The 27278-nt window shown below is 43.0% G+C and overlaps 1 protein-coding gene across 2 annotated transcripts in view; it reads right to left on the bottom strand.

Moving 5' to 3' along the window:
• COG5 (component of oligomeric golgi complex 5) overlaps positions 1-27278 on the bottom strand; it is a 309622-nt gene that overhangs the window by 57608 nt on the left and 224736 nt on the right. For both annotated transcript variants that reach the window (XM_037889131.2, XM_043551539.1), the window contains exons 11-12: positions 3746-3827; positions 908-1112 (exon numbers count right to left, since the gene is read on the bottom strand). In XM_037889131.2, the coding sequence (XP_037745059.1) occupies positions 908-1112; positions 3746-3827 (287 nt within the window). The remainder of the gene's footprint in view (positions 1-907; positions 1113-3745; positions 3828-27278) is intronic.

Below are 27278 nucleotides of genomic sequence, written 5' to 3'. Positions count from 1 at the left end.
ACATATTTATCCTATTGCTCATAAGTCAGAATAGATTTATTCACCAGTGTCAAACCTAATCGTCTCCATATTTAACATGTAAATCATGTACATTCTAGGATGTAAAACAGATATGGTGAGAATCATTAGGAATTGAGTATCTGCCACTCTGTAGTGATTGTGGTACCACAAAATACAGGAAGACACTATAGTAATTGCATTCACACCAGATAGGCAAATGGCGACTTTTAATCATTCCTGTTTGCTCTGTCTACAGCTATACAGAGAGGTAAAGACAAAACTAGCTACAAGTACTTTTAGCAGAATTGTGAATGACAGGACAATCCAATGTAGTTAATTGCTTAATCTGACAAAAATGACACAGATCAAAAACATGAAACTTAATGTGTCTTCATTTTATTTTACACACACACACACACACACACACACACACACACACACACACACACACACACACACACACACACACACACACACACACACACCAGTTGATAGAAAGACTGCTGAAAAAGTCCTTAAAATTCTAGCTCTCCTGCAGGGGACTTCCTGCTTTGTGAAGCTGAAAAACCCTGAGTTCTTGTCTATAAAAACTCCCTTCTTGCACGATGGGTGCCAGCAAAGTGAACGAGAGGAGTGCGATTTGTAAAATGCTCTAATGTGTTGCACTCTAACTGCCCCAAGTAGGCCCGGCTGGCACACTCTGAAAGGTGCCTAGTTTATGTGCACAAACCAGGCACCTTTTCGAGCATGGCAGCAGGGTCTACCTGGGACAGTTAGAGCACAACACATTAGAACACTTTACAAATCACACCCCTCCAGTGTGTTTTGCTGCACCATGCAGACCAGACCTATGGCTCTAGGATTGTATAGTTATCTCGTCAGATACAGCGGTTTGTGCTCAACATACTCATAATCCTGTTTCTTTTGCATGAAAATGTCATGTGCATCTTCTTCCATCTGTTGCAGTTCAGCAAAGAGATCTGTATTTCCACTTGAATTAAAATTTCTTTGAATATTTTGACTATATTGTTGTAGGCGCTTCCACAAGTCATTATAAAGTCTCAGTAATTTAGGGTATTCTCCTTCAAAAGCTTGCTTCAAAAATACAGAAGCTGTAAAACAAAACAATAAACAGCATTCATTATGATCTTCCAAAGTAGCCTCTTTGATAAAAATAAATAGCATGGATCTTAGCACTTAAATCAGTACATTCCTATACAATAAAACTGAAGTATTACTATATCTACAATTAATATCGTTGTAAAAACTATCACAGTACAAATATAAGTGTCTAAAACACTGTAATGCATCCCTCCACAATCTGAACGTTGAACATAAAAACCTTGCCTTGTACAATAACCATCCCAGCTATGTTATCCAGCATTTCATGACCAAATTATTATTTTATTACTGTTACTATTTATTAAGCACAACAGTGTGCTGGGCTGCATATATCTAAAGCACTTTTCAACGTTAGTTTTGCAACGGAAAAATCTATAGTTTTGTTTCATTTTCAAAGCACATTTTTAAAGGGACACAGATAATTTGAAGTAGGCCCAAATCTTTAACAAACCTTAAAGTTATTGTTACAAGCTGGTGGGAGAAGCCCTTCAGATTTAAATAGCTGAAGTGTTCTGCTTTTACACATACTACTTTTTTTAAAAAGAAGATTAAAAAACAACTGCACGTTTGTCAAATAAAGAACGATAAAACGAGCTGAGAAAGCAGTGTTATTTTCAGCCCCGGAAAGCATGCCACAAAAAGTGGAAAGTGAAACAAATTTAGAAGAGTTTAAAAAAGGTTGACAATATCTGTGCTTGGACACCACCTGACTTTAGGGATTCCACCAGCATGTTTTAGGTGAGTAGAAAATTGGCCCTTTAATCTGGTGGCCTTCAGGGTCTGAACATATGCTTCAGTTCATCCATTCACACCTTTACACTTCACCATCTGAATCATTTTTTTTACTCATATGCATTTTTTCATTTTGACCATTGTAAGGTCCGTATTTTTTATTTCCATAGTAATTAGATATGTCATTGTGGTGAGCTGAGGTCTGTAATAGTTTCTTCCCCACAGCACAAAAATAGGTGCTGGACTGTTATTCTTTTATTGTTTACACTTTGTCACCCATTTATTTTCTTCTCTACGCCTAACGGCCCAGTCTTGCTCCCACTGACGCAAACGTGAGTTTTATGATTTATGTCAGTGGGAACAAGATCTAAGCCCTACTCTACATATACAAAAGTAAAAAAACATTGCTGAATATTAAATATTAAACGTCTCCTAGCCCTGGGGACAGAAGTCAAGACATTTGTTTGGCCTTGGTTTCCCCTAAAAATGCATGGGTTTTTTGCTGTCCCATTTTATTTCACTAGTACCATGCTACTTTAAAAGCTATTCTTTCTTTTTAAAACACTTTGGTGAAAAGTGCTTCTGCCTTTAGTTTAAAAAAAATATTCAAGACTTTTGGAGTTCTTTGCACATTTCAATGTTAAATATGCAGCTTTCTGTAAACAAAAATATTTAAAAAAAACAAAACTGACTACACACTGCATGCATTATTGCCTGAAAACTCACAAATACTGAAAAAAACAAAACAGCATTTGCAGCATAAACATCCTGCTTTCACCAAACTTTTGTTTAAAAATAACTCTAACAAGTATAAGAAGCAAAACAGTGGTGTTTTGATTAATAACTGTGTACTAAATTGCTAACAGGACAGAAAAGTTACCTCAATGTTGAAATAAAAATTGTGCCTGTTGCTGTCACCGTGATACAGTCTTAGGCCCTATCCTGCAAACACTTATGCACATGCTTAAGTTTAAGCACATAAGACTCCTATATTTGCTGTATCATATGAACCTAGGTACCTCTGTTTTAGGTAACACATAAGACAATCTAGAAAACAAATATGTTTTTAATATAGTTGAATAAATTTCCTTCTGGAATCACCTAGTTACTTAGCAACTCCTGAACAGAAACCAAGCAGCTACTTCCTCAAATTAATAATGCTGCTATTGTAGCCCAAATTTTTAAAGGGACATCATAATGACTGAGCCCACAGAGATATAAGCATATGCATGTTGCACCTCATTCGTATGTACTAAGATTAGGGATTTGCGAGCTTCACATGAGTGTAGAGGGTATTTTTGTGAATGCATCCCCAGTATTTAACTTTGACAATTCAGCCAGTTGCATGCTGCACTGCTATTTACTGGCAATAGTGCTGTCTAATGTTTATGACTCTTCCTCCACTTAGCATGACATTTGTACAGCATATTTTGTGTTTTCAGAATCCCGCACCAAGATTTTCAAAAAAAGCTCAGCTTTGCTTTAGGTGCAAGTGGCCAGGTTTTCAAGTTTGCTCAGCACCCAAGAGCACAATAAAAAAATAATTGCTCCTTTAATCAGGTTAATGTTTATGGTTTTGGCTGACCTATTCACTTTTGGCTTCTGGAAGTATAATCCATTATTCCACAAATTTCTCCCCTCCACCATGCCACTGCCAAAGAAGGGATATTTTTATATTGGATGATGAATATTAAATAAAGCAAAGTACATATTTTCCTGAATGCACAATAAAAGTCTGGGGAATGGAAATATATGTATGAGGAGTAACAGGAGAAATCACAGCTGCAGATCTGATAGCTGGAAATAACAAGCAAAGGTTTATTGAATTTACATATTTTCAGACTAACTCTAAAAGACATCACAAATCACACATGTTAAAGACAACACTTACAGTCTGTTGCCATCTGAAATTGAGAGGAAAGAGTCTGAGTTACTGCAGTCCAAAATGTGTACAGAATATCTGACTGGCCTTCCTGGGACGGGGGGAGAAAAAGAGAAGAAAAGTTCAAAATATGTCATAGGCCTAAAAAACTGCATATATTACATCATAATGCATTTGCCAGAAAAAGATTCCCTGGCCATCCCAAGTGTTTTAATAAACTCCTACTTTGTATTTATTTTTTAGAAAACAATATACAAAAAACTGCAAAATATAAACATTATGGTCATCAGTAGGGAGGGGCCAACTACTGTGAGCAAACAAAAATAAATGAAGCCCTCAAATGCAGTCTTTTCTCTGGGTTTGGGAGGTCACCTCTCAATGCACTTCTTGCTGGTAATGGGTCTTCCAGGGACAGGGGCGAGGGTGGGGACAACTAGTTCAGAACCTCCAGAACCTAACGGGAATGAGAGAGCTATTCCTCCTCTCTCCTTGTGGAACAGTCCATACCAAAGCTTCTGAAGTATGATGCACTCTGGTATAACTTCCAAGGATGCCCATATGATCATTCAAACTAAGAGACTGCAGTCAAACCCACAGATCCCTCACCACCAGGACTTGTTGCCAGGAGGGGATAGTGGTGTACCCAGCTACTACCAGCAAGGCAGACAAAAAGGAGGGGAAGAAGGCATCTGTTCTGGAGTAGTCAATACCTGGAACTTTGGTGCCAAAGTGTCAGTACCAGGTGTCAGAGTAGCAGCCGTGTTAGTCTGTATTTGCAAAAAGAAAAGGAGTACTTGTGGCACGTTAGAGACTAACAAATTTATTTGAGCATAAGCTTTCGTGAGCTACAGCTCACTTCATCGGATGCATTCATCGGAAGCTCTGAATGAGCTGGTACTGGGACATGGTACCTGGTGCCTGAGTAGAGAGACCATTCTGTTTATGTCAGAATGAAAGGATTTATGCATTTTAGAGCTTGAACCTGTCAAGGATGACCTGGATCTATGCCTCTGCGGGGGAGCAGTGCTCCTTTCCTCCACTGATCCCAGGTGTTTTATCAGTCACAGAGGAGGATTTCCTAGAGATGTGACCCTCAGAATTACGACCAGAAGAATGGACAGGAGCACTTTGTGAAGAAGACAATTCAGGATTTTCAGTCCTGGTCATTCCAGGATCTCTCCAGCAAAGACAACTTCAAGTGAGCCTCTTTCGCCTTGCGTATTCTCTTGCAAATGGCATATCTCTCAGGAACATGCTTTTTACCAAATATCTGGTGTGCCCCGTGTTAAGGGGCAATACAGTCTCACAAGGAAGACAGAGTTTAAAACCTGGGGCCCTTTATTCTCCCATAAGGGCTTGACGCAGTATCAGGAAAGTCTTATAGAACAAAAAAATTTAAGGAAAAAAGGAAACTATGAAAGAAGTGATGAGTGAAGACTAAGGCTATGGCTATATTACATCTTATTTTGGCATAACTTATGTCACTCAGGGGGGATATATAAATCACCCCCTTGGGTGACGGAAGTTACACCGACATAAGCATTGTTGTGGACATCACTAAGTCAGCGGGAGAGCTTCCCCTGCCATCATAGCTTCTGCTGCTCGCGGGGGCTGGAGTCAGGGCCAGCCCACAACATTTTGGCACCTGAGGCGGAGAGCTCAAATGACGCCCCCATGCCCCCTCGCTTGGGCCAAAACTTTGAAAGGTCTCAGTTCTGCCTTCTTCCTGTTCTACTCCTGTCATGGTACTGCTCTGCTACCTATCCCAATAAAGGAGAACTAACAACTTAAAATGCCTTGTTCAAAAATTTTAAGTAACACTTATCTTCACACGCCTGAACAGCAAATTTAACTTTTCTTGTCTGCACAGCAAACACTGGCATTTTTATCTGTTTGAATAATTGAAGTGGTGCTTTCCGTGCCTTCTTGGTTGAAAGATTTGAACTGCTTCCTGAAGGTTCACAATCTGGGCCAGCTCATGCTCTGTTGAGATGGTTGCAAGGCCCACCAGCCTCGCCTGTGTCATTGTGGAGCATAAATGTGTTTTTATTAACTTCAGCTTGGAGAAGCTGCGTTCTCCACTGACAACTGTTACAGGAAGTGTTAGAAGTATGCGCAGAGCAACAAAAGCATTTAGAAAGAGGGTGGTCATCTTATTTGTGAACATATATTCCAGAACAGCCTTTGGAGTTGATCCCGCTGAAATGTATCTTGAAAGGGCGTTCAGTTCATTACCTAAATCATCTGTATCAATATTGTGCATTGTCATCATGTAGCAACACTGTCTCTAGTGCTCTGCATTGCTGGTGTAGGTCTTCTTCAGGTATAGTGAGGAGTTTTGGAATATCATAAAACATCCCAAATATACTGCTGTGTTACTTGAGCTGCATGAAACATTCTTCAACTGACTGTATTGCACAATCTAGCACCTGGTTAAAGAATTCAACTTTGAATTGTTGTTTGGGGTCTCTTATGGGATTATATCCCGTGCCTCGTAATCAAAATGTCTTCTTCTTCGATGACTCTTGTATTCTTGAATGGGTGGGAAAATAGCTTCAGTGTGAAGTTCCTCTGCCAACTTCTGTGCACTCTTCAGAACATTTTGAAATCCCTCATCTGACCGGTCAGACTGTAGGTATGACTTTGCTTTATCCAGTTGTTCCATTGCTTCAGATATATCAGGGTCAACACCTTGGAGTCTCTTGCTTACAACATTTATTTACAACAGTATGTCATGCTACAACACTAAGCCATACAGAAATTTGAAGTTATGTATGTTTCTGGTGATTCCATTTCCCTCTGCCACTGTTCTCCCATGAACAGTTCCTGTCATAGCATTATCCTCCATAATGGCAACTATGGCATCATCTATCTTCCCAGTTTGGTGTTTGATAGGCTTTATCGCCTCCACTCGACTTTCCCATCATGTGGCACTCAGTGGTTTCAGTGTCAGAGAGGATGTTGCTTCAAAATTTGCCATCAATGAGTCGATGCAGAGAAAAATACATAGATGCTTTGAATTACATTAAGAAATTCAGCAGCCTCACTAGAAGCTGATGCTGCATCACTGACCACTAAGTTCAATGAATGAGAACTGCATGGGACAAAAAAAGTTCCAGGGTTTAACTCTCGGATCCGTGTCTGCACTCCTCTGTTCTTTCCTCTCATGTTGGCAGCATTATCATAGCCCTGACCTCTCATGTCAGCTATCGCAATTCCCATATCTTCCAGCCTTTTAAGAAGCACATTTGTCATACCAGCTCCTGTAGTATCATCAATGTCAATAAATTCTAGAAAATGCTCTCTGACAGTCACCATTGCATGGACATTTTCACTAGATTCTGTTGTTGTTAAAAAACGCACCAATAAAGTCATTTGTTCCTTATGGCTGATGTCAGGTGTGCAGTCCAGAATAACAGAGTAATATCTTGCTGACTTCAGATCTGCCACAATCGTCCGTTTGACTTTTGTTGCCAGTAACTGTATGATCTCATTTTGAATGGTTTTTCCAAGGTAGTGGTGTGTGTACATTTCTTGGGTGGTGACTCTTCTTAGATGCTCCTTGAGTGCAGCATAAAACTGAGCCATCAGCTCCACAATTTTAAGGAATTTTCCATTGTTAGGCACAGACAACTGATCTGAAGTGCCACGCAGTGCTAGACTTCGGGTAGCGAGCATTCTCACAATGGCAATGAGCCTTTTCAGAACACTTTGCCAGTAAAGAGACTCTAATGCAATCTTCTCTTGATGCTGATCATCTATGGTGGCCTTTAACCTTAGCCTCATCTCAAGCTCTTTCCACCTATGGAATGCTCTCTGGTGATTTGCTGCCTTCTCATGGCATGCCAGTTTTCTAGCCAGATTTTTCCAGTCCTTTGTTCCTGTAGAACCCAATGTGGCCGGAACATTAGACTGGAAGATTTTGCAACAAAAACAGTATGCAGCATTCTGGGTTTTTGAGTACATAAGCCATGGCCTCTCCACTTTGTCACCATTGGGGATTTCACACCAGTAATGTGTCAGATGGAAACTTCTATTTTCACTGTCTTTGGGGAACATTAAGTTTTTCACTTGCTGTGGCCCATGCTATACAAGGAAGTCCCTCAGGCTACTGCTCAAGTGGGTCCACAGTCCTGAATCATCTAGACTTAAGGAACTAAACTCAGCAGCAGCTGTTTCTTGCGCCTCCACCACACTCTTCTCTGATCTACACTTTTCTTCAGGAATGTGCATGGTTACATCCATTTGAGATGGAGATATGGATGCTGCAGTAGCTGCCAGGTCACCTGCACTCGGACTAACTGGAAGATCAGGCATCTCCTCACCACTCACATCCCCACTGGGGCTGGAAGGCTCCCTGTGAACATTTGTGTCTATGTATCTCAGGAGAGCTTCTTCATGCTTAGAGAAAAAAGCTTCCTTTGCTTTCTTTCTTTTTCTGAATGCTGCCCCAGAGGGGTGTTTTCTTCTTTCACTCGTGACTGCTGTTCTGTGCCAGCTATAGTGGCTCTCAACACTCAGCTGAAGGGGACAAATAAGTAAGCTGGTAGCAGAGCGTGAGTGAGGGAAGATACCAGCGTCTTAAGGGCCTAACTGGCTCCTACTACTTCAGTTGATTGCCTGTTCTCCTCTAGTGGGCTCAGGGAAGCAGCAGGAAACAGGAAGCCCCCTGAGAAGCTGGTGTTAATCAGTCCAGGCACCTGGGGGTGCTAGAGAGGTACATAAGAGGCTCCTCCTCCTCCTCTCTCTCCCTGCAGCTCCTGCTTTTCTCCTGCCTGCCTGTTAGGTCTCTTGTGCCCTTCTTCCTCCAGTACTCCACCATCTCCGTGCATCTAGAGCAGAGAGAATACATATGCACCAGCAGCAGACACAATTTTCTACACTCTGGGTCCTAGTGGCGCCCCACTCCCCACCCTCAGTCTGGCACCGAGGCGGCCGCCTCAGTTCGCCTCCTGATAAGGCCAGCCCCAGCTGGAGTAGGTAAGCTGACTGGAGAGCTCTCTTCTGTCGGCTTAGAGTGGCTACATTAGAGAGCTCACAGCGGCGAAGTTGCATCGGTGTAGCTGTGCCACTGTAAACTCTCTAGTGTAGCTGTGCCCTAAATAAGTAACTATCTACAGGTATTCACAACTATTTACACAAAAAAAGGGAATCATACAGTGAGAGAGAAGCTTGGACAGTCCGTAAGGACTTGTTTACACTTGACAGTTAATTTTGATTAAGGTAGGGTCTGAACTTAAAGCCAGCTATTCCTGAATAGCTCCATGTAGAGAGAAGCCCTGAGTTCCAATTCGTAGGCACAGGCAGTAAAAAGGAACTGAGGGGTGGATGGGGTACTCCATCCTTTATGACTTTAGTGGGAGGCACAAGGACACTATGGGTATGTCTACACTGCGAAGAAAAACCCACGGCTGGCCTGCGTCAGCCGACTCAGGCTCACGGAGCTCTGGATGCAGAGCTGTTTCATAGCTGTATAGACTACTGAACTTGGGCTGGAGCCTGAGATCTGGGACCCTCCTACCTTGTGGGGTCCTAAAGTCCAGGCTCCAGCACAAGCCCAGAAGTCTATACAGCAATGAAAGAGCTCTGCAGGCCAACCCCCATGAGCCCAAGTTGGCTGGCACAGGCCAGCCGTGGGTGTCTAGCTGCTGTGTACTCATACCCTCAGGGCACGTGCATGGCTCCAACAGATACTGCAGGCCAAAAAAATCTGAATTCCACCAAGACTGGAATGTACATAGACAAGCACTTGAAGAAACAGCTTAGAGTTGGGAACACACTTATGTGACAGTTTTTTTGAAAAATGAACAATTATGCAACCGCATAATTTCATCATGTAAACACATGGGGTGCTGACTTATTTATTATATATAAACTGTTGTAACAATAAATAATACAATATATAAAGATATCACATGCTCTACCTTACACACAATCTACAGTAACTGTATAATGGACGCAATTCTAAAAAGATCAAAAAGTCCCATTGACATGTTTTTATAATAAAGTTAGACAGCAAAGGACTGCATAGTGGAGTTACCATGAGCCTTGAATAAGAAGCTTTGCATAGTTGCACTTCTCCAGAATCAGACTCAGACATTCATAGAATCATAGAATATCAGGGTTGGAAGGGACCTCAGGAGGTCATCTAGTCCAACCCCCTGCTCAAAGCAGGACCAATCCCAAACTAAATCATCCCAGCCAGGGCTTTGTCAAGCCTGACCTTAAAAACTTCTAAGGAAGGAGATTCCACCACCTCCGTAGGTAACGCATTCCAGTGTTTCACCATGCTCCTAGTGAAAAAGTTTTTCCCTAATATCCAACCTAAACCTCCCCCACTGCAACTTGAGACCATTACTCCTCGTTCTGTCATCTGCTACCACTGAGAACAGTCTAGATCCATCTTCTTTGGAACCCCTTTCAGGTAGTTGAAAGCAGCTATCAAATCCCCCCTCATTCTTTTCTTCTGCAGACTAAACAATCCCACTTCCCTCAGCCTCTCCTCATAAGTCACGTGTTCCAGTCCCCTAATCATTTTTGTTGCCCTCCGCTGGACGTTTTCCAATTTGTCCACATCCTTCTTGCAGTGTGGGGACCAAAACTGGACACAGTACTCCAGATGAGACCTCACCAATGTTGAATAGAGGGGAACAATCACGTCCCTCGATCAGCTGGCAATGCCCCTATTTATACATCCCAAAATGCCATTGGCCTTCTTGGCAACAACGGCACACTGTTGACTCATATCCAGCTTCTCGTTCATTGTAACCCCTAGGTCCTTTTCTGCAGAACTGCTGCCTAGCCATTCAGTCCCTAGTCTGTAGCGGTGCATGGGATTCTTCCATCCTAAGTGCAGGATTCTGCACTTGTCCTTGTTGAACCTCATCAGATTTCTTTTGGCCCAATCCTCTAATTTGTCTAGGGCTCTCTGTATCCTATCCCTACCCTCCAGCATATCTACCTCTCCCCCCAGTTTAGTGTGATCTGAAAACTTGCTGAGGGTGCAATCCACACCATCCTCCAGATCATTAATGAAGATATTGAACAAAACTGGCCCTAGGACCGACCCTTGGGGCACTCCACTTGATACCGACTGCCAACTAGACATGGAGCCATTGATCACTACCCGTTGAGCCCGACAATCTAGCCAGCTTTCTATCCACCTTATAGTCCATTCATCCAGCCCATACTTCTTTAACTTACTGGCAAGAATACTGTGGGAGACCGTGTCAAAAGCTTTGCTAAAGTCAAGGAACAACACGTCCACTGCTTTCCCCTCATCCACAGAGCCAGTTATCTTGACAATTAGATTAGTCAGGCATGACTTGCCCTTGGTGAATCCATGCTGACTGTTCCTTATTACTTTCCTCTCCTCTAAGTGCTTCAGAATTGATTCCTTGAGGACCTGCTCCATGATTTTTCCAGGGACTGAGGTGAGGCTGACTGGCCTGTAGTTCCCAGGATCCTCCTCCTTCCCTTTTTTAAAGATGGGCACTACATTAGCCTTTTTCCAGTCGTCTGGGACCTCCCCTGATTGCCATGAGTTTTCAAAGATAATGGCCAATGGCTCTGCAATCACATCTGCCAACTCCTTTAGCACTCTCAGATGCAGTGCATCCGGCCCCATGGACTTGTGCTCATCCGGCTTTTCTAAATAGTCCCGAACCACTTCTTTCTTCACAGAGGGCTGGTCACCTCCTCTCCATGCTGTGCTGCCCAGTGCAGCAGTCTGGGAGCTCACCTTGTTCGTGAAGACAGAGGCAAAAAAGGTATTGAGCACATTAGCTTTTCCACATCCTCTGTCACTAGGCTGCCTCCCTCATTCAGTAAGGGGCCCACACTTTCCTTGACTTTCTTCTTGTTGCTAACATTCACAATTCAGTTCCTGTTTCCTCTGCTCCTGTCACATATGTGACACAGCTTACCTGCTCCTCCATGCCAGCTCACCTCTGTTGACCCGTGCGTAAGTGGGGTGGAATCCAGGGTCTATCCACTCCCAACCCACCTACTTGGGAGTGGGAGTAGCAGCTCTATAACGGTTGCTTCCTCCCCTCTGCACAGACTGGTGATGCAGGTAGCTCACAGAGAGGAATAAGGATATGCCTTATTCACACATGTTGACCAGTGTGGGGGTCTGAAGTCAGCGCACAATTTAGCATTAAGAAAATAAATTCTTGAACAAATATTCCAATTCTTAGATATGGATATGAGTATGTTTGGGAGACTTCATTTGTTTTGTCTGTTTTGCTCAACAGGAAGGACTTTTATGTATATAAATTAAGTAATTTACTTGATATTTATATTTGCATTTTTGTAAAATGTTTAGTCCCCTTTTCTCTAGCAAGCAAAGGTGACCGTTAATATTAAGTAATAATTCAAAAGCTTCAATGTATAAAAATGTCTTTGGTGTGTTTTAATTTGATACAAAAGTATAAATGTCAAACTATTTACTTTCTCATTTCACAGTTTTATATTTACCATGTGAAAACTGCTTTAAAATAAATGGTCTTTCACCATCACTTATATAGTAAACTAATTAGCTTTAAAATTCTCAAACCTAAATTGGAAAAAGATTGACAATGAAGTTTGTTAAATCAATTCTTAGTCAAAGTGAGTAAAAATTACTTTAAAATGGCTTCTTTTTACCACCATGACCATCACATAGACTTATAGACTTTAAAGTCCGAAGGGACCATCATCATCTAGTCTGACCTCCTGCGTACTGCAGTCCACAGACCCTCACCCACCCACTCCTGCAATAGACTCCTAATGTCTGGGTGAGTTACTGAAGTTCTCAAATCATGATTTAAAGACTTTAAGTTACAGAGAATCCATCATTTACACTACATCATTTAAACCTGCAAGAATGCTGTCATAAATATAAAAGGAAGGGTAAACACCTTTAAAATCCCTCCTGGCCAGAGGAAAAACCCTTTCACCTGTAAAGGGTTAAGAAGCTAGGATAACCTCGCTGGCACCTGACCAAAATGACCAATGAGGAGACAAGATACTTTCAAAGCTGGAGGGGGGGAGAAACAAAGGCTCTCTCGGTCTGTGGTTTTTGCCGGGAACAGAAAAGGAATGGAGTCTTAGAACTTAGTAAGTAATCTAGCTAGATATGCGTTAGATTCTGTTTTGTTTAAATGGTTGATAAAATAAGCTGTGCTGAATGGAATGTGTATTCCTGTTTTTGTGTCTTTTTGTAACTTAAGGTTTTGCCTAGAGGGATTCTCTCTGTTTTGAATCTGATTACCCTGTAAGGTATTTACCATCCTGATTTTACAGAGGTGATTCTTTTACTTTTTTTCTTTAATTAAAATTCTTCTTTTAAGAACCTGATTGCTTTTTCATTGTTCTTAAGATCCAAGGGTTTGGGTCTGTGTTCACCTATGCAAATTGGTGAGGATTTTTATCAAGCCTTCCCCAGGAAAGGGGGTGTAGGGTTTGGGGAGGATTTTTGGGGGAAAGACATTTCCAAGCAGGCTCTTTCCCTGTTATATATTTGTTAGACGCTTGGTGGTGGCAGCAATAAAGTCCAAGGGCAAAAGGTAAAATAGTTTGTACCTTGGGGAAGTTTAACCTAAGCTGGTAAAAATAAGCTTAGGGGGTTTTCATGCAAGTCCCCACATCTGTACCCTAGAGTTCAGAGTCGGGAAGGAACCTTGACACATGCCCCATGCTGTAAAGGAAGGCAAAACCCCCCAATGATCTCTGCCAATCTGATGCGGGGAAAAATTCCTTCCTGATCCCAAATATGGCGATCAATTAGACCCTGAGCATGTGGGCAAGACCCACCAGCCAGACACTTGGGAAAGAATTCTCTGTAGTAGCTCATAGCCCTCCACATCTAGTGTCCCATCACCAGCCACTGGAGATATTTTCTGCTAGCAGTCATAGATCAGCTAGATGCCGTTGTAGGCAATCTCATCATACCATCCCCTCCATTCAGTTATCAAGCTCAGTACCTTTTGTTGGCTCTCTCAGCTGAGGGGCCACGGATTGAGTGAGGTTGGAGAAAGACAAGCCAGTGCAATGTTAGAGGTAGTCCCACAAAATCTAATTGTCCGATTCAGCTTGGTAAATCCTAGGCTGAAATAACATTTTTTTTTTTTTGGCGCAGTCATTTGCACAACAGCCAATAGTATACCAACCAGGCATGCAGCCACCAGCTTCCATTTCTTCCTGTTGTGTCCCTCTGCCTTACGCAGGGGATGTATGGTACTCATGGACTGAATCACAGCTATGTAGCAAATGAGGTTTTTGCCTAAGGTACCAAAATTCAATGACGTCCTATTAAAAATATAGGAAGAGAAACGGAGGAAAAATCTACATAGAGAATTCAAAGGGCATAAAACTATGTCAAAAATTTTACACTGATTTCACACCTACATTTAAAAAAAAACAAATTTATAGCTACTTTAGGATCATTTTAGAACACAAACCTAACTATGGAGTCACTACCAGGCTTCCATATGTAAGCGGGGGAATAGTCCCGCTATTGTGGGGAACTTTCCTGGCTTCTGCACTACCCCGGTGAAGTGGGCTAGCGAAAGGATCTGAGTCCTCGATCCCACTTCCTTTACCCAGTGGCCTCCCTGCCCTGGAGGACTCCCCTTCCACTCTCCTGTCTGGCAGAGTCCTCCTAACCCCAACAAGGCTGGGCCCAGGATTCCTGGGGGGCTCGACCCCCAACCCTGCTGTGGTCACCTAGGACAGGGGCTAGGGTGTCCTCACTCTGGGATACTCTCTCTGCACTGGGCACTTCTCTGACCCACTGATCATGACATACACTTTAAAGCAAATGCGAGTTATTTAATCAACAATTAATTTTAAAAAGAATAAGGAAAAATGGGAAAGGTTAAAGGAAACACATCAACCCACTCTGTGGCAGGGAACATCACAAACAGTGTCTCTGGAATGTGAGGGCAGTTCACAGTCTGTTCCTTGTAAGTCCCAGGCTTCCTTCTCAGGCTCTGGCTGTGCTGTAGGGATGCTGTGGGTAGGACACTCGCTCTGGTGGTGGCCACATGCTCTCAGGCTCTAGGTGGCAGGGCCCTTCTTCCCAGCATTACCCCCGCCCTGTCAGGGTTACCAATCCCCCTCCAAGTCTGGCCTCCAGAGCCTCCTGGCTGAGGCATCTCCTTGTGCTGGGCCCACCACCCAGGGTCCCCCCTCACACTCCCCAGCTGCTCATGACACCCGGCTCCGGACTGCTCCAGCCCCAGCTCCACTCCGTCTTAGCTCCAGCTCCTCCACTCTGCCCCAGCACAGCTGCTGCTCTGCCTCCAGCTCCCTGGGCTGCTTCTCTGGCCCCTCTGGCTCTGGTTGCTGTGGCTCTCCTCCCAGGGCAAGTCTGCTCTCTCTGGGCTGTGCCTCTGGCTTTGGGGCTGCAGCTCTGCTCCCAGGACAGGGTCTGCTCTCTCTGGGCTGCTTTTCTGGCCCCTCTGGATCTGGCACAGCTCTGCTCCCCAGCTCAGCTTGGGCCCCTCCTTTCTCCTTAGCTCGGCCCCACTCTGTCTGTCCCCAGCAATTCCAGCTCACATGGAGGACAGGACCTCCCTGGCCTCCTGACTCCCTGATTAGCCTGCCTGCCCTGTCATTCAGGGTGACCTGGAGCATTGGCTCTCCCCATTGTTCTGGGGGACTGTCAGTCTCAGGGTCCTGATTCCCCATCGACCCTTCCCCCTTTTAGTACTGGGAGCTAGCAACTAAAACACCCCCACTGAATGTTAGTAAGGGGGCAACAGTCCCCTTACGCATAATATAGTAGAACCTCAGAGTTACGAACACCAGAGTTATGAACTGGCTGGTCAACCACACACTTCACTTGGAACCGGAAGTATGCAATCAGGCAGCAGAGACCAAAAAAAAAGCAAATACTGTACGGTACAGTGTTCAATGTAAACTAATAAAAAAAATAAAGGTAAAGTTAAAAAAAAAAAAGATGTGACAAGGTAACGAAACTGTTTTTGTGTTTGTTTCATTTAAATTACGATGGCTAAAAGCAGCATTTTTCTTCTGCATAGTAAAGTTCCAAAGCTGTATTAACTTTTGGGGAAAAAACCCCATAATGTTTTGTTCAGAGTTACGAATAACCTCCATTCCAGAGGTGTTCATAACTCTGAGGTTTTACCATATAAGATATAGCGTAACATTACATCCAACACTGAAATGAAATGAAATATAGCAACTGATTAAAAGTATATAGAGAACTATACAACAGTTTATGGCACAAACTAGAGAACAGTATATCCTACTGAAACTACAGGGGGTACTGAAGTGGGCAGACTGTAGTTACCAAAACTGGTATCTGGACAAGACATCACAAATACTCCGACTCGTGAAAGAAGTGCCACAAGATCCTTAATGACAAAAGCACTCAGAAACCATTTTATTTTTTTACCAAAAATCTACAATTTCTTTTCTTACAATATTGTTTTCTTACCTACTTGTTTGTGTCTTACTGCTTTTCTTTTTTAAATGAGTGAAATCAAAGGAAAAAACGAATTATTAATTCAGTATCTTAGAAAAAGACTATATAATACAATTATGCAAGTAAGGAGTTAATGGACATGCAAATATTTTTCTAAAAATAAGTTTAAGAAACAATTTGCCTTAATGCATTTCATTCAGAATGCTGCATTTTAATCAAAAGTTATTTTCTTTAAAAGAGTAACATAGAGTTATGGATCACGTAGATAATTCATATATATTATTTAAATAGATTATCATTTTTTAATCTTTTAGAAAGTAACCAACTCCACAAACTGGGCATGACTCAGAAGTGGGGAGGCTTTTTCTAGGTCAGCAAGAGAAAGACAACCTTGGGTCCCTTTAAGGATTGCCTCTCCCTGCCTTTTTTCATCCCCACACTTGTGGGCAGCCAACTTCCTCATGCGTTGGGTTTGATGAGGGGGGCTCCTTGGCAGAACAAAAGTGTACAATTTAAGCCTATTGGCTCCCACACACCCAAAGGGAGGGCCTATAAGCCCATATCTCTGCCCAGAGTGCCATTCTGCAGTTCGGAAGAACACCCCCAATGCCTCTTGGTAACTGGCATTAAGAGTAGGACTGGAGTTTGGGGCCTTGCTGTGGTCATCATGCTAGTAGCCTTTTTGGACTAGGAAAGAATTCTTCCTTCACTGCCAGATTTGGCCTGGGTGTTGTATGGTATTCTTCCTTCCACTCAGTAGCCCAGGCCCCCAGAGGCTAAGTTAGGTTGTAAAATTTGTGTTGTTGCAAAGTGGCAGGTGCCCAGAGCAGGTGCTTGTTTAATAGAGGGTCTGGTTCCCTGATAAACTAGAATTGAAGCGCAAACAGGAGGAAAGGTCACACTCCCAGAGCAGGCACTAGTTTAAATTTGGAGTTTTAATGAAAGTAGTATCCGAACAACCAAACACACACAACTTGCACAAGCCTCACTGAGTCTAAGTCTCTCTGCAGCACACACCAAACTCTCCTGCTGCTGCAACCACACTTGCTCCCCAGCACTGTCCCTTTTGTGCTCCTCAACAGATCTCCAATCCTTAAAGGGACAGAGCACTAATAACTATAACCTTGGGATTCCCTTCTGAGAGCTGCAAAGGCATTTCCGAAAAAGATGGGGAATTGGGTTGGTGCTTCTGTCTGACAGGGCAAGAAGATAATCCCTTTTCCTCAAACACTCACCCTTTGTACAGAGGGCGGAAGGCAGTGGGGTCCCACCAATGGGACCAGGTTAAAGATGTGGAGAGGTGGGACTGAGGACAGCCCTCCTCCAGGTGGAATGGATTACAAAACCAGGGTGACCTGCATGGGATAATTTATTGACAGAGAGTTTCCCAGATGTGTTACTTAATAAAGTTGTGGCCTAGTTAAACTACACTCCTGGCAACGTGTCTTTCTTCCTACAGCATATGTCAACCTGAACATTACCTGGCCTGAATTTTATGTACCACTAAGCACACAGGTTTCAGAGTAACAGCCGTTTCCACGATATGCTATGCATCCGATGAAGTGAGCTGTAGCTCACGAAAGCTCATGCTCAAATAAACTGGTTAGTCTCTAAGGTGCCACAAGTACTCCTTTTCTTTTTACTAAGCACACAGTTAAGTTTCTTTTTATAAGAGGAAAAAAATAGTGTGTGGGAGCAGGGTGGTTCTGACCACATTAGTTATGGAAGACAGAGCTGTGGAAGGAGGAGATATGCAAATGAAAGGACAATCCAAGCCAAAACTATCAAAAACCATTACTCAAAACACATCAGCTTCATTAGATTACAAAGCACAACTTCTACAATGAAATGAACTGTCTACAGTGTATCATTCTAGGTTTTCTAACATAAAATCCCTTCCAGAAAACAGATGTTAATATTTTTAATTAATTTATACACTGAAATTTAGAAACCAGGATTCCAGTTCTTTCTGTGTTGAAAAGTATACATGAGAGGAGAAAGTTAAACTACATACACCAGAAAAAAAACCCTAATGCTTGCTTTGAAATCTAGTCACAGACAGATTAACATCTTGTGATACAATCCCCTGTAGTAGAAGCAGCTGACAAGATGAGTAATGGACTGCATCCGATTATCTTCGTGGCAATCATTTTCCATCAGTTTCCTATCTCTTAACCAGCAACTCTGGAAGAAGGTCACTATTCTGTCAATTTCTTTTCTTTTCTTTGCCCAATAAGTAGGTTTTAAAAATGCAGGGAACACATAAACCTCTGTAAATTAAGAGGTCTAATTACATTACCATTGGCTGGTGTACAACTGGCTCACATGAACACTACATGATTTGTCAAATTCCTAAAGTAATATAGTCTCCAAGAAGTAAATCATTGTTCTCCTTTTCATGCAATCTATTCTTTTCTTCTTACAAAAAGAACCTTAACTATATTTAATGGCATCTAAAATTCAGGGCTAGTAATATTCAGGTCAACATATTCATATATTTCTCATTATGGGACATATCTGAATCAAACTTTCAAAGCCTTATTCCTATCAACTGGAGAGCTAGTCATTGTCAAACAGAGAACTGTATATGCATTCATGAAACAAGTAATTCCTGCATAAGCAATATTGTGGAAGGTTTACCAGGAACTGTGCTGTATACACTCTGCCAGAGTGAATGAGAAAAATACTACTGAAATAAACCTTTATGAGATCAGGGTTGGCCCCACAGTATTTATTACTTTTGTTTATAGACTCTATTCTGAAAAGAATGTGTTATTAATTCCATAAATGTTTTGGAGTATGCCAAACCAATTCTATATACTGAAAATATACTGCATTATTAATACAAAAACATTGACCATAACCTTCACCTATACAGTGGCTACTTTCCACACCACCACTGGTGCCAAGAAACTCTAGTGCAGGCATAGCTGGCCAGGGGAGGGTCATCCCAGCACAGGAGGATCCTCCAGTGGTACAGGATCAATTTAGTGGCTCCTATGTAACCCTGGTAGTCAGTGTAAAAGGCATAACCAACACTTCTCTGCATCCTGAAAATCCCTAGTGAGACACTGGAGCCACTGGCAAGCAACATAAATTGGAGGAGCCCTCCAACTGCTTTGGATTGGCCCAGTGCACAGCCAGTCAGGATTGACAAAGTACAAAGACGCCTTTGAATGACACTTAGGCTACAGCTACAATAGAGAGCTTACAGTGCCACAGCTGTACTGATGCCGCTGCGCTGCTGTAAGCTCTCTAACATAACCGCTCTAAACCAACGGGAGAGAGCTCTCCCGTCGGCTAAACTATTCCATCTCTCCCGCCAACTTAATGCTGTCCACACCGGCGCTTATGTCAGTGTAACTTATGTCGCTCAGGGGGATGGTTTATTCACGTCCTTGAGCAACATAAATTATGCCGACATAAGCTGTGGTGTAGACACAGCCCCAGACTACTAAATTACTTCTGAAAATGGGACAAAGGCATTTTTGTAAATGTTATTCTTAGAGGTCTACATTCTATTTCACCATGTAAAGTCCAAGGAAAATTATCATAAATTAGATTCCAGTTTGACCCCATTCCCTATCACTGCATTTTTCTCTCTCTTACACAATTTATAAATTAGACTCAGTCTCACAAACCTTACTCGAATGAGTATTCCTTACTCATGTGAATACTTGTACTGGAGCCAGTGGGACTCTGCATGAGTAGGGGTTGCAAGATTGGGTCTTTTCTCAATAGCACAGTTTACATTAGCACATACGTTACATAGAAAAAGCTGAGGGATGGTGGAAACAACACTGGTTATGTTTAGGCCAAGAAACATAATATATAGTAAGGGACAAATTGTGATCTCAAATACTTTGGAGCAACTAGTATGGGACTTGCATCCACACATCTGTTGGCAGAAGATGACCGTAAAAGGAGGTCTCTGTACCCTCAAGTATACCATAACTTTCTGGTACGGGTCCTGATTCAGCAAAGCACTACTGTCTCACTGTTCACTTGTACTCTCCCATCTGTCTGCATCAAACTGTTGTTTTTTGTCTCATGCTTAAGAGTGTAATCTCTTCAGGGTGGGGACTGTCTTTTGGTCTGTTTGTACAGCACCTAGCACAATAGGTTCCTGGTCTATGACTGGAATACAAATAAACAATCACACATCACAAACTTAACTTTAAGCATGTGCATAGTCCCATAGTTCAACAGTATTTGTCACATACTTTAAATTAAGCATGTGCTTACTTGCGTCACTAAAGTAGGGTTATAATTAGCTATTAGCATAAAGGCTTTTTCCACCTCTTATACTTTGATTTCACATGTTGCCTTGAAAATTACTGCCTTGGTATTACCCTTGTGTCCAGACAATATTATTGTGCATCTTCTTCCACATTACCTCACTCTTCTCAGACAAACAAAGAATGCTATATCAGTGAAGAATAGTGCCTCCTGGCACTGTCCCTCAGACAGCGGTAATTCATCTTACTCCCCAGCATGGCTGAGCCTCACAGGAGCCACAATTTGGACATTTACTAGGATACTTAGGCCATGTCTACACTAGAGATCCTACAGCGGCACAGCTGTAGCAATGCAGCTGCACTGCTATAAGATCTCTCATGTAGCCACTCTATGCTGATGGAAGAGAGCTCTCCCATCAACATAATTAAACCACCCCCACAAGCAGCAGTAGCTATGTTGGTGGGAGAAGCTCTCCCGCTGACATAGCATTGTGCACACTACCACTTCTGCTGGCGGAATTTATGTCACTCAGGGTTTTTGTTTTTTCCACACCTGTAACGGTCTTCTCTTAGGGAACGTGGCCTAGTGGTCACGGCTGCAACTCCTGACTGCCAAGGGACTCCTCCCATTCTACTGGGCTCTGACCCAGGGCTAACAGTAGTTTGGCAACCAAGGCTGTTTAAGACTGTCCTCCCTGGGCCTCTTCCTCTTGGCCATCCACCCGCTGGGGTTAGCTTAGTCCAAGGCTTTCCCCTGGTGTGGAAACCGAAACCACAATAAGTACGTCCATGTTTCACAGGATACTTACCTCTCCGGTTGTCTCTGGGTTGGGTCCTCCCTTCCCTCAGGGAGGGCCCCTTTGAGCAGCTGTGTCAGAGTCTTAAGCTTCCCTCCGCTCTGCTGGAGCTGTGAGCTGCAAGTCTGCTCACCTCCAGCTCTGGCACCCAAATGAGCTAATTCCCTGCCTTTTAATTCCTCCAGCAGATGGAGCATTTGCTTCTGGTGTGGCAGGGCAGGGCTGGCTGAGCCCAAAATAATCCCCTAACCCCTTGTTGCCCCGTGTGTGGTTTGTACACCCCATCACAACACCCTTGAGCGACATAAGGTTTGTCGACGTAAGTAGTAGAGCAGACATGGTCTTAGAGCAAGCAGTACTGTCAATTATCTGAGGTCAATCTCTTTATTGTAAACCAAGATGATGGAGTCCTTCCCTGGAGACTGTATCTTGAAGCTGTGGGAAGGCTTGTGTAGTCCAATGACCCTGAGAGCTAAGCCAGTGGGAATTTAACTCTTCTTAGCGTCACCCAAGCTAGACATGTCTAAAATTAGTGACCAGATGAAAAGCAGTCCATATGTCCTCCAAGTTGGGGGTTGAGCGATAAGCCAACAACCTATCCTTGTAAAAATGTTGTGCTACAGAAATACAACAAGATAGCCATTCCGGCAAATAGCATGATAGAGAGGGATGGCAGGGCATTCTTCATGTCCTAAGGCAGTGGTTCTCAACCAAGGGTACATGTACAGGGTCTTCCAGGGGGTACAGCGACTCATCTAGATATTAGCCTAGTTTTACAACAGACTACATAAAAAGCACTAGCGAACTCACTACAAACTCAAATTTCATACAATGATTTGTTTATACTGTTCTGTATACTATAAACTGAAATGCAAGTACAATATTTATATTCCAGTTGATTTATTTGATAATCATATGGTAAAAGTGAGAAAGTAAGCAATTTTGCAGTAATGATGTGCTGTGACACTTATGTATTTTTATGTCTGATTTTGTAAATTTTTAAGTGAGGTGAAATTTGGGGGTACACAAGACAAATCAGACTCTTGAAAGGGGTACAGTAGTCTGGAAAGGTTAAAAACCACTGTCCTAAGTGACATGACAGCATGGGAAGGATTTAGATTCAGAAGATGGAGTATTAGTTTATATTGTAGTATGACAACAGAAACAATAAGAACATTTTAAAGAGACAATATCTGGGCATTATATAAAATTCTCCTTTTGATAGTCTTTGTTATTACAATACAATGTATTGTAGATAGACCGAAATAAGTCTGTTCCTTTTATAGTTGGGAGTCATATTAGTATTGTAGTTGCTCAAATCAACTGCAGACTCCACATTTAGCTTAACACTGCCTACTCAGAGGATTACAAGATTATTTTAGATGGTATGTACTGCAGGCTGGTAAAATCCAAGTGATAAAACTGCATTCCCACGTGCTCTTATGAAACTGGCTTGATCACACAGCTCAAAAAGTATAACCCATTTTCCAGTAGACAGCTTTTGAAGTGTCAATAAATTGCAGAACACCAGTGTCATAGAAGCAAAGATGTTTGAAGTTCTGCAGCCCCCACTACCATACAATAATATTAAGATTGCAGTATGACAAACTGGTTTAAAGTTAGCTTTGAACACAAAATCAGAACAGCTTACCTAATTTAAAAAAAAAAACAACCCATACATAAACTACTAATTAACTTTGATAATTACTGAAATGCAATCTCTAGACCTCTGTTCTTAATATATCAAGTTAGTATTTTATATCAAATCCAGATTAAAGAAATGAGAATGAAAGAGTACCACTATATTCAGTATTAGATAAAAATGCAAGAGCGTACCGAAAACATAAGATTTATTTTTTACGAGTTTGTCTTCATTATATCCTGAATAGCAGAGCCACTCATGACGCAAGTTCAGAACTTAATGAGTACAATAACCTCCCATCTGTGAATTATCAGATTTGTGTGTGTTTAACATTGCTATTCTAACATTAAAATACCATACCTACTCTGATATGCTACTTCCAAGCAAATTCTCACTTCACAACCATCCCCCCACAACTTATTTTTCCTGTGAAAACTTTGATATTTTGACTAGGATATGAAAAACATCTTTATTGTCAAGTCTCTTTGAAATGTAAAACAATACAGAGAATATATGCTATTTTCTGCAGGCTTGTGGAATAAGGCTTTGCATACTAATGCACACGACGTTCTCCATCTGTAGTCAAAAGCCTGTCATATAGAAAGACAGATTTGAGAACATCACTCGGAAAACTGAAGATATTTAAAGGACAACCTAAATATTTTTTTCCACCAATAAAGCAAGAGTGCAGGTGATTTAATAATTCTGTACAGCAAAACCTCATGGGACTGAACTAAGGAAAATCCATTTGCACTATTTCTATAGCAACATAATTGCCAGATGTTAGACTATGAACAAAAGCGATCGTTTTCAGTAGTACAATTCATCAGTACAGAAACAGAGTACTGCAAAATGAGTTCTGAATCAACCCTTGATATCTTCTAAAGGTAGTCAGGATTAAACTAAAAAAAAAGACTAGTGCATTTAAATTTCTGATTATATATTGCAGGTAAATATATTCAATAAACACAGCCATGATTTAAAAAAAAAAATCTTTCTTTTACTGCAGGGCATGGAATTTCATTACACTGAGTTTGATCACTTTAAGCCGAAGGTATTATGGTTTCTAGATTTCCAGCAGCAGTGCAAAATTTAAAAAAGGGTGTTTTTATGCAACTGAGAAATTAATTAAAACTGTTTTTAAAATATAACTTCCTGAACTAGAAAATAAAGGTTAAGAGCATATAGTTTTGAAACTCACCATTAGAACACTTTGGTGATTCCTAAGAAAATCTGTTTCCAAGTAGTAAAAATATTAAGTTCTTATATAATGTCCTGTGTCTTTTAAGTGCTTCAAAAACATCAATCCTCTCATACCCATGAAAGATAAGTATAAACTGTAACAAAGTAAATCTAGTGCTTCAGAAAGTCAGTGGCCACCCAAGAGACTAACATTTTCTTGTACCCAGAAAACAAGTCCAGCATGGGCAGCAGTGTAAGGTTTCCTACACGCTTCTAATATGCTTTTCACCTTGACCTTGAGAAAACAATGGTTACTTACCTTTCATAACTGTTGTTCCTCGAGATGTGTTGCTCATGTCCATTCCATTCTAGGTGTGTGCATGCCCATGTGCCCAGCTGTCAGAGATTTTTACTTTAGTGGTATTTGTAGAGTTGGCAGTGGCGCCCTCTGGATTGCTGCACTCATGCGTCAGTATATTAGGTGCCGCCAGCCCTACACCCGCTCAGTTCCTTCTTGCCAGCAACTCTGACAGAGGGGTAGGAGGGCAGGTAATGGAATGGACGTGAGCAACATATCTTGAAGAACAACAGTTACAAAAGGTAGGTAACCATTTTTTTTTTTTTTCGAGTGCTTGCTCATATTGATTCCATTCTAGGTCACTCACAAGCAGTATCCATGGAGGCAGGCTCAGAGTTCACAGCCGTGCAGCCTGCAACACTACTCTACTGAAGCCAGCATTGTCTCGAATTTACTGGGTAAGTGCATAATGAGATGTGAATGTGTGAATGGATGACCAGGTTATGGTCCTGCAGATGTCCTGAATTGGCAGTTGGACTAAGAAGGCCGCCGCCATGGCTTGCGCCTTAATCGAGTGGGCGGTTCCAATCGCCAATGGAGGTACTTTTGCGTGCTCATAACAAAACCGGATGCAGGCGGTAATCCATGATGAAATTCTCCGGGCGGACACCAAAAGATCTTTCACCCTGTCTGCCACCACAACAAATAACTGTCAATTTCTGGAATGCCTTAGTCCTTTCAGTGTAAAAGGCCAGTGCTCTCCTGATGTTCACAGAGTGTAATCTACGCTACTCCTCTGACTCATAAGGCTTCGGGAAGAAGATGGGCAAGAATATGTCCTGGCTCGTATGAAACTGTGAAACAACTTTGGGCAGGAAAGCTGGGTGCGGCCTCAGCTGGACCTTGTCTTTGAGAAACGCTGTATATGGCGGACCCTAGGTTAGTGCCCTAATCTCAGAGACCCTGTGGGCAGACATTATCACCACGAAGAATGAGACCTTCCAGGAGAGTAGAAGAAGGGAACGGGAAGCCAAGGGCTCGAAGGGGGGACCCATGAGCTGTGCCAGCATGAGATTCAGGTCTCCAGGAGGGACTGGATCCTAGTTATGGGGATAGAGTCATTCCAGACCTTTCAAAAACCAGACTGTCATGTCATGAGCAAAGACCAACCTGCCCTGGAATGGAGGGTGAAAGGCTGAAACAGCAGCCAAGCAGACCTTAACTGATGAAAAAGAAAAGCCCCGGAGCTTGCGATGCAGAAGGTAGTCCAGGATCAACTGCAGCGAGGCCTGCTCAGGCCGAATACCCTGGTCCAAGGCCCAGCACATGAATTGTTTCCACTTGGCCAGGTAGGTCACCCTGGTGGAGGGCTTCCTGCTGCCCAACAGGACCTGCTGGACACGGGCTGGGCACTCCTGCTCTTGCGCATTCAACCAGACCCAGCAGCCAAGCCGTCAGGTGCAGCGCTCACTGCCAAGTTTGGGTGCAGAAGACCGCCGTGGTCTGAGACAGCAGATCTGGCCAGAGTGTCAGCTGCAGCAAGGTCACCACCGAGAGGTCCAAAAGCGTGCCGAACTAGTGTTGGCAAGGTCAAGCCAGGGCTATCAGGATTACCTTTTCCTTGTCTTGTTTGATCTTCATTAGGACCCTGTGGATTAATGGCACCAGTGGGAAGGGGTACATAAGAGCCCCTGACCACAGGAGTAAAAAGGCATCTGACAGGGAGCCTCTGTTGATCCCCCAAATCAAGCAGAACATGTGGCATTTCCTGGCCTGACAAGACGTGAACAAGTCCACTCGGGGAGTTCCCCACTTTTGGAAGATCACACTAACCACATCCAGATGTGACCATTCGTGGTGAGATGAGAAGGACCTGAGATGAGAAGCTGAGACGATTTGCTAACATATTCCTGGTCTGGGGAGGTATGCAACCATCAGATAAATGGCATGCCGCACACAAGTCCCAGAGCCAGAGAGCTTCTTGGCAAAGGGCTGACGATCTGGCTCCACCTTGCTTGTTGCTGTAAAACATTGCAATGGTGTACCGCCTTGCCTTCCAGGAGGGACCGGAAAGCCTGGCAGGCCAAGCGAACCGCTCTGAGCTCCCTGACATTTATGTGGAGGGAGCTATCATTCTGCGACCAGCAGCCTTGCGTGCTGAGCCTGCCCAGGTGGGATCCCCAGCCCAGGTCCAAGGCATCGGAAACCAGGGTCAGTGATGGGCTGGGGCTGCGAAGGGAACTCCCTCCAGCACCGATCTGGGGCCACCATTCCAGGGACGACTGGATGTGGTCTGGCACCCTGACTACCAGGTCTAGATTGTGCCTGTTGGGGGTGTGGGCTGATGCCAGCCACACTTGCAGCGGCCAGAGATGGAGCCAGGGATGACAGATCACGTAAATACATGCTGCCCTGTGACCTAACAACCTCAGGGAGGTGCGGGCAGTGGTGAGTGGGTGGTCCCTTATATGCGAGATCAAGCCCAACATGGCTTGGAAACGGGCCTCTGGAAGGAAGGTTCTGGCTCACGTGGAGTCGAAGACCGCCCCTATGAACTCTATCTGTTGCATGGTATGAGGGTCAATTTCTTTTTGTTTATTAACAGGCCCAAGTCATGACAGAACACACCAGATTGAGACTCCTCTGCCCTTGATGAGCCAGTTGTCAAGATACGGATAGACCTGGAGACTCACATAAGTGGCTACTGGCGCTTTGTGAACATCCACGGGGCCAGTGAGAATTGGAAATGACACGGGCCCACCAAAAAACTGAAGAACCCTCTGTGTCCTTGGAAGATGGAAATATGAAAACAAGCGTCTTTCAAGTCAAGAGCAGCGTACCAGTCTACCAGATCCAGGGCGGGAATGAAGGAAGCCAGGGAGACCATGCGGAATGTCAACTTCTTGAGATATTTGTTGAGGCGCCACAGTTGCAGAATGGGTCTTAGGCTCC

The sequence above is a fragment of the Chelonia mydas genome, chromosome 1 (genome assembly GCF_015237465.2).
Source record: "Chelonia mydas isolate rCheMyd1 chromosome 1, rCheMyd1.pri.v2, whole genome shotgun sequence".
Lineage (NCBI taxonomy): Eukaryota > Metazoa > Chordata > Testudines > Cheloniidae > Chelonia > Chelonia mydas.
The sequence above is the reverse complement of the archived record's forward strand: the minus strand, read 5'-3'. Positions and strand labels throughout refer to the sequence as shown.